Genomic DNA, 12,591 nt, shown 5'->3' on the forward strand with positions numbered 1-12,591 from the left:
ACAGGCAGAGCGCGAGCTTTATTCTTTACGTAAGCTCACGCGCCAATATAACACCTGTTGTGTGCGTGGACTTGTTAGAACAGTATGACAGTAATGAGGACTGTTGATAGAGACACGCAAATCCGCACCAGTACAGGGTGAACAAGGTAGCTGATGAAAACGATGGCAAAGTAACGTGTCGGAATTGGGAGACGACTGGTTTCCGTATTTCATAATTTCCTTTTTTAATTTTGTGCATGCGAGCACAAGCATGCTCAGTCTTTTTTTTCCTGTGTCATCAGGTAAGTTTACGACACTTGTGGCACACCTGCGGTACATTATATGTTTTTGCATGGTAACGTCCATCTGGATCCAAATGGATGACTGCATTCTAGTATGCTTTAGTTTACGAACTTTTTCAATAGGAAACGGGTTGTAAATACATGTTCTGGGTACTGCAAACTACATTAAACATGTAGAGAGTGAGGGCGGATATTTTCAGAGACATTCGATTAGAAAACTGATCAGCTGGCTGAAGAGGATATTCCATTTGAACGTGCGTACATTTTCCCTGCAGTATTAAAAGCTTCGCAAAGTGTATTTGGTTAATGAGTGCATGTTAATAGTAGGCTGCATTAAAGATGGAAATGTTTCTAGTAAACTAAGCCTAGTTCGAATACAAACCAGGGATTCTAAGTGCTGGCAATAAGAAAACTTGGCAGCGGCCGCTACAGTTCTGCCTTTGTGTTAAACTGTAGTCGACCGCTGGCGTGGGCTTGATACTCGTTTGAAAGTAGAGCACTTGAAACAGGTCCACATGAATCTTAACCTGTTGCAACAGACGGACCACTCATGAATTACAGAGCGCACAAATTATGAATCTATTAAAAAATACTAATACTGTAAGTCAACAGGCTTGATCAGGGATTTTGTCTTTAGATGTATGTCAATAGGAACAGTTGAGTGAGTGGGCTGTTTGTCATGGATAGCTGGATATATTCTTTTATCATTTTTTTGTATTTCTCTTCCAGCCTTGAAAATCATTACTAGTTGAATACACATTTGTCTGTTTTTCTGTAACTCTTTATTTAAAGTTCAAAATGAAGCTTTTTGTAAATTCTACAAAACTATTGTCTGTTAGTAGTGAGACAGAAATCACTGTTGAGATTTACCGCATCACAGATTCTGATGGCTTCTGCTGAAGTGCCTGAATGCAGTATCTGGCTGTTTGCCATATCACTAGTTTCACGTTAATTCCACTGAACCAAGTTAGTTTAACTGTTAAAGTCCTTAGGGCTTGCTTTTTAGCGTTTCAAGATTCCCCACAATGATCATTCTGTTTAAACAGATGTATTTGGGGCTGTAGCACCAACAAATTTCCCGCAAAATATTTTTACGTTTAACAGTTTTGTTACGAGGTTTTGTCTTTTGTTAATCCAGCAGCAGCATGAGGAATTTTAGCCGTTCAACCAGCCATGCACGTAATGGCTCATATTTCATTTTCTCCAAATGTGTGTTAAAAAGAACAGTGTCGTCAGAGGTGGGAATACGGAGTGTACGTGGTGATGACGTTTGTTTATTTGTACATCAGTGTTGATACAGAAACTTCAAGTTGTTTCCGTGAGCTTTCGAAGCCAGCTGGATGATGGTCAGCCTGTTTAGTCAGTTTTGCGGTAAAGGTCAAAGTGACACTCGGTCATATACATGCTGTGTTTCTAATGCTCAATTATGTTTCTATGTGACAGTCTAAGAATAACCATTTACACCGTGTCTGTAAGCACAACCCACTTGAATGGGCATGTGTGGAAATAGGCCTAGGTTAGTGTGCTGTGACAAGGTGGTTATTTGGGTGAGATCATGTATTGTTTCTCCAATTGGGAAAAATGGCTTGGTTCATATTGATGGTATTTCATGTGATTGCACACCTGTTCCTGGTACAGACAAACCACCCAGCCTTGACTTAAGAGTTTGGCTTTGGCAGCTTGTCATAAAGTCTGTGTCACCCACTGGGACAGAGTGAATGTGTTGTTCCAGTACCTGCTGAGTGACCCAGGGCAGGAGAGGCCTCTGTGCCTGCATGGGAGCTCATGGCATGACGTTCCTGCATGTCACTCACTTGGGGTGAGGTTAGTGGAGCGAAGACGCGCTCATATTCATTAACCACCCCTGTGATGGGAGCAGTGGGTTAGATCTGAGAGCTCCAGCCCTCCAGCTCCAGCCCCCCAGCCCCTGTGGAGAGGAGCAGTGGCTGCAGACGTGCTGCGGAACACACAGGCTGTTGAGACAAGGTCAGCTCAGTGCACACCGTCTCAGCAGTGGATACTGAGAACCCAGATGGATGGCTTTCAGTGCCCTGCTGAATGTTGGGGTGTGGAGCAGCTCCTCAGGGGAACACTAATATGGTTGTGTTTCCAGGCTGTGTTCAGAGAGATGCCTTGAAACGCACAGGCATGCATCTGAAGGATTCCTGTTTCTAGCTCCGTCAAAGATCAGCATAGATTTGATTGCGTTCTCTAATATTACACTTGATGTGTGTGTTCGCACACAGGCAAAAACTGGATTTTGCAATCTATTGTCCAGTTGTCATGGTGGCAACACTTGACAAGGCGGCATCGATGCCTGAAATAGTATGGGCTCCAGCCTTCTACTAATGTAATTATACAGCGTTCACATTGACTGATACCAGAAAAATGTGTCTCAGCCCCAGGGGCTATTTTTGGCATCAGCCTCAGTGTCCTTGTCCCAGACTCTGCCTCGGTGTGACTGCCTCTGCCTCCACCAGCCCTCAGTGTGCTGATTCTGCCTCCACTGGGCCTCAGTGTGACTGCCTCTGCCTCCACCAGCCCTCAGTGTGAGTGCCTCTGCCTCCACTGGGCCTCGGTGTGACTGCCTCTGCCTCCACTGGGCCTCAGTGTGACTGCCTCTGCCTCCACTGGGCCTTGGTGTGACTGCCTCTGCCTCCACTGGGCCTTGGTGTGACTGCCTCTGCCTCCACTGGGCCTCGGTGTGACTGCCTCTGCCTCCACTGGGCCTCAGTGTGACTGCCTCTGCCTCCACTGGGCCTCAGTGTGACTGCCTCTGCCTCCACTGGGCCTTGGTGTGACTGCCTCTGCCTCCACTGGGCCTCAGTGTGACTGCCTCTGCCTCCACTGGGCCTCAGTGTGACTGCCTCTGCCTCACGTTCTCTCCCTAGTGCCATTCCTTGTAATTGGTCGAAAATGCTCAACTGAAAACACGATGTACCTTCACCCTAGTGATCTCCACAGCAGTCTTGTCCCCTGTGTGGTTGTTTCCTGTTGTGGCGGTGTCGTGTTGGTCTTTAGAGAAGTCTTTTCACATGTTGTTGTGTTTTAGAGAAAAGGGGAACTCAAGCCAGGTGGATCTGTGCGCTGTGGCGCGTCTTGCCAGACAACGTCCTTTACCCGGACGGCTTTAGAGGAGGAGAGGAGCACTGGCTGGCACAGATGTGTCCTGTTTTCCATCTCATTGGAGGAGTTGCCTCCAGCAGCTGTGACACGAGAGCCTCTTCAGCTGCAGCCTGGCTCGGGTCATGAAGGCTCCTCAACGTAACGCTTTGTTGGAACCCATTACACAACAGCCGAAGCATACCTCAGTAATGGTCGTTTCTAAAAGAATCGCATAGACGATAAGGACGAGACGTGTTCCATTTCAGAAGCTGGAAGGCCTGTTGGGTCTGTTCTCAATGCTAGATTGTAATGTACAGTTTTGAACCTGGTTTTTACCCAAATTACATTTGTACCACAGCTGCTTTATACTAGTACTACTGTATGACTACTTGTTACTAGACTTGAAGCACTCCCTATAGAGGCTGTCCAGTAACATCCAGTCTAAGATGGCGCTGGTGCTAAGCAGCTAGCAGCTCCAGATGTTACCTCAAGCACGAGCAGCCTTCTCATGTACAGTTCCCCAGTCAGTGTTTGGATCACACAACCATCTCTGATGTTATCATGTGGACCGCTCCCCCCTCCCCCCTCTGAGCCTGTCCCAGCCCTCTGAGCCTGTCCCAGCCCTCTGAGCCTGCCCCAGCCCTCTAAGCCTGCCCCAGCCCTCTAAGCCTGCCCCAGCCCTCTGAGCCTGCCCCAGCCCTCTGAGCCTGTCCCAGCCCTCTGAGCCTGTCCCAGCACCAGCCCTCTGAGCCTGTCCCAGCCCCAGCCCTCTGAGCCTGTCCCAGCCCTCTGAGCCTGTCCCAGCCCTCTGAGCCTGCCCCAGCCCTCTGAGCCTGCCCCAGCCCCAGCCCTCTGAGCCTGCCCCAGCCCCAGCCCTCTGAGCCTGCCCCAGCCCTCTGAGCCTGCCCCAGCCCTCTGAGCCTGTCCCAGTCCCAGCCCTCTGAGCCTGTCCCAGTCCCAGCCCTCTGAGCCTGTCCCAGTCCCAGCCCTCTGAGCCTGTCCCAGCCCTCTGAGCCTATCCCAGCCCCAGCCCTCTGAGCCTGTCCCAGCCCTCTGAGCCCGGCTACTCTACACATCCACACGGTCGCCTCGACAGAGCAGTCCTGCCGTTTACAGAAGTGCATCAGGGCTGTCTGCGCGAAGTCCATAACAAAGGAACAGTTGGTTTACAGCCCTGGCAGCCTTCCAGGACTCATTACAGAGCTAAGTTGCGTACTGTACTAACAACGAATAACCGTGTGTGTGTGTGTGTGTGTGTGTGTGTGTGTGTGTGTGTGTGTGTGTGTGTGTGTGTGTGTGTGTGTGTGTGTGTGTGTGTGTGTGTGTGTGTGTGTGTGTGTGTGTGTGTGTGTGTGTGTGTGTGTGTGTGCGCTGGTCTGCTGCTTTCCAGGTAGAGAGGAGCCAAATCATCAGGACAAAACAAAACAGAACATTTTGAATACCAAAACGACAGACTGTGTACTCTGTGAACACAGGACGGAACAGATCTGTGGATTAGAATACGCCACTGTGTCAGAGCAGAGGAGGAGGAGGGCTCTTTTAGGAGTCATCGCGATAAAAATAACTTTATTGTGGTGGATCATGTTTTGGTGGGAGGGTTAGTTTTCCCTCACTGGGTCAGCCCCATGAGCAGCAGATGAGCTGGAGAGGCGTGTGTCTGTGTGTGCGCGCATGCTAGCTGTGCTGTGAGCAGAGGAACCCAGCCAGGCAAACCTCACTGTGCTCTTACCAGCTCCCTCCAGCCGTGTGTTCTCTCTGCTCCAGATGATGCCGTGGATGTAGCTGGTGCCTTCCTGGTGATATGAATAACACACTGGAGGAGCTCAACACGCCTGGAAGCCTCGCGGAGAAAGCAGACATTTTTCAGAGTGCCAAGAGGAACACGAGTGCCTTGCCCAGTGCAGCCCTCATCCCTCTCCGGGCTCCACAGGACCCAGCACATGCCCAGTTCTCCAGGACTGCTCTCTGCAAGGCCAATAGGTACGGCAACGCCATGTTTTTTAGTCCCAGTCCTGTACTCGACTGAAGGACTGCGACCGCTTCGCTGGAAAAGGGGAAAAAGTTTAACATTTATTTTAATGCTCAGTATTTTTTTAACTATTTGCAATCCCATTCTTTTCGCCGGCGACTCAAGTAGCATATCTATCTTTAGTTCATACAGTTACTCACTACTTTTAAGGTTAATCTTTAACATATGTGATTAGTGAGCACATACAATGTGCTCTCCTACACAAGAATAGTACCCCCTTTGTATTTGCAAGAGCAGGTCACAGAGGTCCTTTTGAAGGGATTTTTTTTTTTGCTGTACTTTGTACCTGTAAACACTTGATGCAGTGAATACACAACTGTCTGTGAAGGGCTTTACCCAATAGTGATAGTACACTAAAAGAACTGGCTTTGAATCAAGCACCTGTTACTTTGCAGTTTGTAATTAGTAACTTAGTAACTGGTGTGTTTACAGAGCTGTAAAGAAATGGCACAGATGCACCTTATAGGACGCGAGGGCTTTTCCGCACCACCATGTTACATCTTAAGGGCCATTTTTATATTTTTACGCTTTTGTCACTCGGGCTAGTCCCACGGCGGTTCGTTTCTCTCGCTTGATGATGGAAACATAATGGCTGCCGTTTCAGAAGCACACAGCGCACCCCGGGGCTACCTCTTCCCTTATCTCAGGGCAAATAAACACAAGGAGCCGCGTGAGGGCTCTCAGGTGTTGAGGCTTTGACAGGGCCATCATCGTTGGCTGTCTGGGACATACAGGGTTATGAAAGGGAGCAAACAGTGTTGTTTAACCATGTCCTCAACCAGGGGCTGGTGGAGTTGGGAGTTGAGTGATGGTTGGGTGAACATGGACTGCTCTCAGTGCAGACGAGGGCAACATTGTTATCTTGGTGCCTTATTTCATGTGTCGCAGGGTCTTGATGTGTCTGCTGACTGTCTGGGAGTGGGGCAGGGACCCTACGACTGCTCGTGTCCCTGTCTCACCCTCTCTGCTCGTGTCCCTGTCTCACCCTCTCTGCTCGTGTCCCTGTCTCACCCCCTCTGCTCGTGTCCCTGTCTCACCCTCCCTGCTCGTGTCCCTGTCTCACCCTCTCTGCTCGTGTCCCTGTCTCACCCTCTCTGCTCGTGTCCCTGTCTCACCCTCCCTGCTCGTGTCCCTGTCTCACCCTCTCTGCTCGTGTCCCTGTCTCACCCTCTCTGCTCGTGTTTGAACCTAGACAACAGAGGCCGAACAATACCTGAGAACGTATAGGGCTCAGGCAGCCCCCACCCAGCCTGACTCCAGTCCTGGGTCGCAGGGGGGGGGGGGGGGGGGGGGGTGGGAGGCTTGTGGAGGAGGCTGGGGTGCGTCTCCTGACCTGCTCCTGGGCCCTCTGCTCTGCACACGCCCCCAGCAGTCTCACACAGCAGCACAATGACACCAGCACTGCCGCCCTGACCGGCCCAGATAGAAACTGACACCACGTCGTTGTACGTGTTCAAGGTTCCGGTGGTGGGGTGGAAATAGATAGATGGAACTTTACCAATTCTTGATGGGGAAATTGTCATAGCAACATGGATATACCAAACAGTAATACCGGTAAACATGTCTAACCAATGTTATTTGACGAAACATGCATAAACATTTTGAGCCGTGAACATTATGATCGGTCGACTGCGCCTGTCTCACCCTCCAGGAGAAGTGAAGAGGTCGAGGAGCCGCTGTCCTGTCCGGTCCCCAACCCCTTCCCCGAGCTCACCTCCTCACTCGGCTCCCAATGCCTCTGCAGTGCAACTCAGGTGAGCGCCCACGTTACACTGCTCTACGTTACACTACTCTACGCTACACTGCTCTAGGTTACACTGCTCTTCGTTACACTGCTCTAGGTTACACTGCTCTAGGTTACACTGCTCTAGGTTACACTGCTCTACGTTACACTGCTCTACGCTACACTGCCCTACGCTACACTGCTCTACGTTACACTGCCCTACGCTACACTGCCCTACGCTACACTGCCCTACGCTACACTGCCCTACGCTACACTGCCCTACGCTACACTGCCCTACGCTACACTGCTCTAGGTTACACTGCTCTACGCTACACTGCTCTACGCTACACTGCTCTACGCTACACTGCTCTACGTTACACTGCTCTAGGTTACACTGCTCTACGCTACACTGCTCTAGGTTACACTGCTCTACGTTACACTGCTCTACGCTACACTGCTCTACGCTACACTGCTCTAGGTTACACTGCTCTACGTTACACTGCTCTACGTTACACTGCTCTAGGTTACACTGCTCTATGCTACACTGCTCTAGGTTACACTGCTCTACGTTACACTGCTCTAGGTTACACTGCTCTAGGTTACACTGCTCTAGGTTACACTGCTCTACGTTACACTGCTCTAGGTTACACTGCTCTACGCTACACTGCTCTACGTTACACTGCTCTAGGTTACACTGCTCTACGCTACACTGCTCTACGCTACACTGCTCTAGGTTACACTGCTCTACGTTACACTGCTCTACGCTACACTGCTCTACGCTACACTGCTCTAGGTTACACTGCTCTACGTTACACTGCTCTAGGTTACACTGCCCTACGCTACACTGCGACCAGGGCTAGGGTTTGGGGGGAACAAACATGTTGCCTGGAGACACAAGGCCTCCTCTGGAGGCACAAGGCCTCTTCTGGAGGCACAAGGCCTCCTCTGGAGGCACAAGGCCTCCTCTGTGCCACCCCCCCCCCCCCATTCTCTTTTAGAAACCGCAGGCAGTGTTGAAATGGGGATGACTGCCAGAAAACAACCGCGAGACATGTGTAAATTCATATTCACGCATAGCTGTGTGGTGTTTCATAGCTGTGTGGTGTTTCATAGCTGTGTGGTGTTTCATAGCTGTGTGGTGTTTCATAGCTGTGTGGTGTTTCATAGCTGTGTGGTGTTTCATAGCTGTGTGGTGTTTCTGCCTTGTGATCAGACTCTTAACTGCAGGCCATGAGGAACGACAAACCAGTCGAGTGAGTATGAAAATGAGGATAATTGAGGTAACGAAAATGCCATGTCAGCACTCATGGACGATCCACACACCATGTGACCGTGAGATCCTGACTGAACTAGGATTTGAAAGAAGCCATTAAACGAACATGATGTGAAACCCAAAATATAGCCTTGCTTGAGCAGAGGGAAAACACATTTGTTGCCCAGGACCGTACACAGATCAGAATCTTACCGTTTTACGCACTTCAGCTCAGAGGCAATGTTGCTTTTCTGCTGTAGACGTATGATTAGATTTCTGCCTGTGTGTAATCTGTACAGTAGTTTATGATTTATGAGAGTCCTGCTCTGTGTCAGGTACTAAAATAGGAGCACACTCATTACGCCGGAAAGCTAACAATTATGGTTATGCTTCAAAAGTGCAGGGATTTTAAAATAGAAATCTTGCCTATACCTTTTTTTTCCCCAGGACTGTGGTAGTTTGACCCAACCCCCATTCCATGGAGGTGTCTGTATCACTGCAGGTGTTGATTTCACTCACTTACTCAGTGTCTGGTCTGTGTGTGTGTATGTGTCTGGTCTGTGTGTGTGTGTGTGGAGGGGGGGGGGGGGGGGGGTAGGAGTTTCAGCCTAGACCTCTGACTCATAGGAAAGCCTGAAATTACAGAGCTCAATGCTAACCAACCAAGGAATATCAACGGCATTAGACCTCGCTCAGCTTTTAATGAGTTTCTTTCAGCATGTATTTATCACTGTGTCAGCCAGTGGGCTGTGGAGCCTTCCATTGTGAGGTTTAGAATGCAGCGCCGCCTAATCAGATTGTTGTTTGTTCTCCTCTGTGGTCTGATAAGAGGCCTGCTGCGCTTCAGCGTCTGCACGAAGCCTGGCTCTCCAATGAGCCCCTCACATTCCCCCCAACACTTGACCCGAGACTCGCATGTGAATATTAGGGTGTGATTGCAGTTCTCTAATGCCCTCACTGCTCTATTGTGAAGACAGTCTGTGGGATTAGCGTGGATTTGGCATTCTCTGTGCAGGAGCGAGGGAGATCAATCCTTGAGTTTCTCAGCCAGGCTGAAGTAGAATGACCTCCTCCTTGAGCACCCTGGCTCCTTAGTGCGTGTCAACGTGGTCCTCACACAACCCAGGGATGTCCCCAGGGATGTCCCCGGCCCGCTGGCCCCTGGAGGCTCTGCCAGCCTCTCTCACCCGTGTCCGCTGCTGGGTTCTGGGAGAGACAAAGAGAGCATGTCATGCTGAACAGCTGTTTGTGTCACAATCCCAGAATGATGAGGTCACGACCCACCCTGCTGCAGAACTTCACAAACCAGTAAAATCATTGTCCCAGCGCTCTAAACCCTAGACATGGAAACAGCAGGATCACTATGGAGACCTCCACCATAACCCTGGTTGAAGTTTTGTGTATATATATTTTTTTTTTTCCTAGGACAACTGCTTATTGGGAAGTGTCCAGACCATTGAGAACGGCAGTTCATCAGACCTAACTGATCTCTCTACAGAGCACTGTTAAACTACCAGTAGAACGTTTGGGTGATTGTTCTTGTTGGGAAACCTGCCGTTAGTGTCAGGTACTGTGGCAACTGTAGCAGCCAGTGTGTGACCAACCAGGCTCTGAGTTATCGGGGGTTGAACTGAATGGCTCTTCTGAACTGTGCAAGGCACTTTTGCTTTGACATTGTTTTGGCTTTAAAAGCTATGGCAGGCGTGAGAAACCAGTCGGCATAAACCCCTGCCACCCTCGCTTTTGCAGTGTCATGGTTCATTTCCATAACAAAGCCACCAACTCCTCACTGCCTCGAACCCTCTGAGTATGAACTCTACCAGCTCTCAGAGCCAACGTGGTCTGCTGTGTTCCCCACACACAGCGTCGTCTGCTGTGTGCATGTTCTCTTTCTTCATAGCATTTTAATATCGCTTATCTTTTGAGGACAAAAAAAGTTCAGGGGACTTAATTATTTTGTGTGAGGATTAATCTTCAACTGGATTTTCAGTTGATCTTAAGTTTAAGTTTTCATTTAGAAGGAATTAAAGCAATTGGTTTATCAGTAGAGCAGACGTTTACAGAAAATAAGTTTGCGTCTTATAAAATTCTAACCCAGACACTCGTGTTACTACCTTGTGAGATGGAACCCAACCTGAGCTTTTTGAGACACCTCTCACCTCACCTCTTGAGGTCCCCGAGGCGAGGCCATGTCTGCCTGGCCGCCCGCGCTGCCCCCAGGACCACACCACAGAACCCAGATCCTCAACCCTGGTCCTCAGGGCCCACTGTCCTGCATGTTCCCCTGGTCCTCAGGGCCCACTGTCCTGCATGTTCCCCTACTGAACACCAGCACTGTCTGGAAGCAGGGGGTCTGTCTGGTGTGCATCTGGGTCTGGTGAGAAGCCAAGAATCACTGCCCAGCCCCCAGCCCTCAGCCCCGGACATCCAGTCTCTCTCCGCCACACGACATGAACACACAGTTCAAGACAGATCAGTCCACTCCACATAAAATCAGTCCTCAGGGCCCACTGTCCTGCATGTTCTAGATGTTTCCCTGCTCCAACACACCTGATTCAAATGAAGGGTCGTTATCAGACTTTTGCAGAACTTGATAACAACCACTCATTTGAATGTGTGTTGGAGCAGGGAAACATCTAGAACATGCAGGACAGGGGGTCCCTGAGGACAGGGTTGAGAACCACTGATCTAGAACATACAGGACAGTGGGCCGTAAGGACTGAGTTTATGTGGAGTGGACTGATCTGTCTTGAACTGTGTGTCCATGTCGTGTGGCGGAGAGAGACTGGATGTCCGGGGCTGAGGGCTGGGGGCTGGGCAGTGATTCTTGGCTTCTCACCAGACCCAGACGCACACCAGACAGACCCCCTGCTTCCAGACAGTGCTGGTGTTCAGTTCAGCCATGTGACGCACGGCAGCCTGTCTCCCCAGTCTACAGCCATCACTCTGCTCTCAGGAGGAACTTATACCTTGTGTACACATGTAGGTGGATGATTGGTTGGCCTCAAGGTTGTGGCTCAGCACATTCTTGTCATTTGTCAGCAAAAGTTCACACAACGCACAGAAATCTGCTCAACTTTACTGCACCCTTTTCTAGCTCAGCCAGTATGTTTGCACATTACGTTGAACGATGATCGCACAACGCATATTGCTCAATGTCATTGGCAGGTTTTCGTGTGCTTATATGATTAGTTAGAATTAGAATGGAAGTATGTCTAAATAGACTTCACACAGGGATGCACGTGCGCAGTCATCTGGGTCCTGCCGTTAGCGTGTGTTTTGTGAGTCGACTGGTAAGTCGCAGGCCCTGCCCTCTGACAGGCCTGTGGAGGGGGTCCTGTTTTAAATCAAACCATGCTCAAGGACGGGGTGTCTGGAGACGCCTTTTGTTATGAGAGCTGCAGAGACTATGTTATCAATCAGGTTCCAGTCACTCCCAAGTCATTCATGGACTGCGTGATAGCTAGAAGCGTCTGCCTGTCTGTCGTGGGCTGTGTGATAGCTTGAAGCATCTGCCTGTCTGTGCTCTCTAGGATACACTGTGGCTCCAGATAAACGCTCAGTCCCAGGGCTAGGCCTGCTCCCCTGTTCTCATGAGGGGGGGAGGAGGACGCTCACTGGTGCCTAGCCTCCCTAGCCTGCTCCTGCTCTGGAAGGAATCCCAACCCTCCTCTAACTCCCAATCAGCAGTCGTACTCCCACGAAACAGTGCTGCATGGGCTTACCTGAACGCTGTTTTTGCACAAGTGGAAGATAACGTTGAAGTGAGAACCTTGGAGGTGTACAGGCTGTGTGCTTATGTGGGGATTCAAGCAGCTCAGAAGCTTCCGGACCTGTCGGTTCTGCTCTGTGCAGTTTAGCCAGAGGTAGAGCTTTGTTTGTTTAGCTTTTATTTATTTGGGTATAAGGAAGGCTCAGCACACACCCCCCCTGTCTACACACGTGTTCTGGGGCTCCACGTAGGAACAGGAATCGTCGTCCTGCATGATAAGGAAACATGCTTATCTTTCCATCTAGAGAGTCTCTCCTGCACATGTCATCTGTAGGCGTATTTTAGTCATATCTTTTTGTCCGAGTCTCCAGTTCCCCCGGCCCCTCCATACGAGGGCTGGGGCTGGCTGGGCCTGGCTGGGGCTGGCTGGGGCTGGCTGGGGCTGGCTGGGGCTGGCTTGGGCGGGCTGGGGCGGGCTGGGCCTGGCTG

General features: G+C 50.2%; 1 protein-coding gene across 5 annotated transcripts in view; it reads left to right on the forward strand.

Annotated features, from left to right (window-relative positions):
• The first annotated feature begins 2 nt into the window (after positions 1-2).
• Positions 3-12,591, forward strand: part of grb14 (growth factor receptor-bound protein 14) — a 33,058-nt gene continuing 20,469 nt past the window's right edge. The window contains exons 1-3 of one of the 5 annotated variants that reach the window (XM_047047878.1): positions 3-281; positions 4,777-5,366; positions 7,067-7,169. In XM_047047878.1, the coding sequence (XP_046903834.1) occupies positions 5,188-5,366; positions 7,067-7,169 (282 nt within the window). In that variant the 5' untranslated portion in view covers positions 3-281; positions 4,777-5,187. The other 4 variants (XM_047047879.1, XM_047047881.1, XM_047047880.1 and 1 more) reach the window with 4 other exon arrangements.

The sequence above is a fragment of the Hypomesus transpacificus genome, chromosome 23 (genome assembly GCF_021917145.1).
Source record: "Hypomesus transpacificus isolate Combined female chromosome 23, fHypTra1, whole genome shotgun sequence".
Lineage (NCBI taxonomy): Eukaryota > Metazoa > Chordata > Actinopteri > Osmeriformes > Osmeridae > Hypomesus > Hypomesus transpacificus.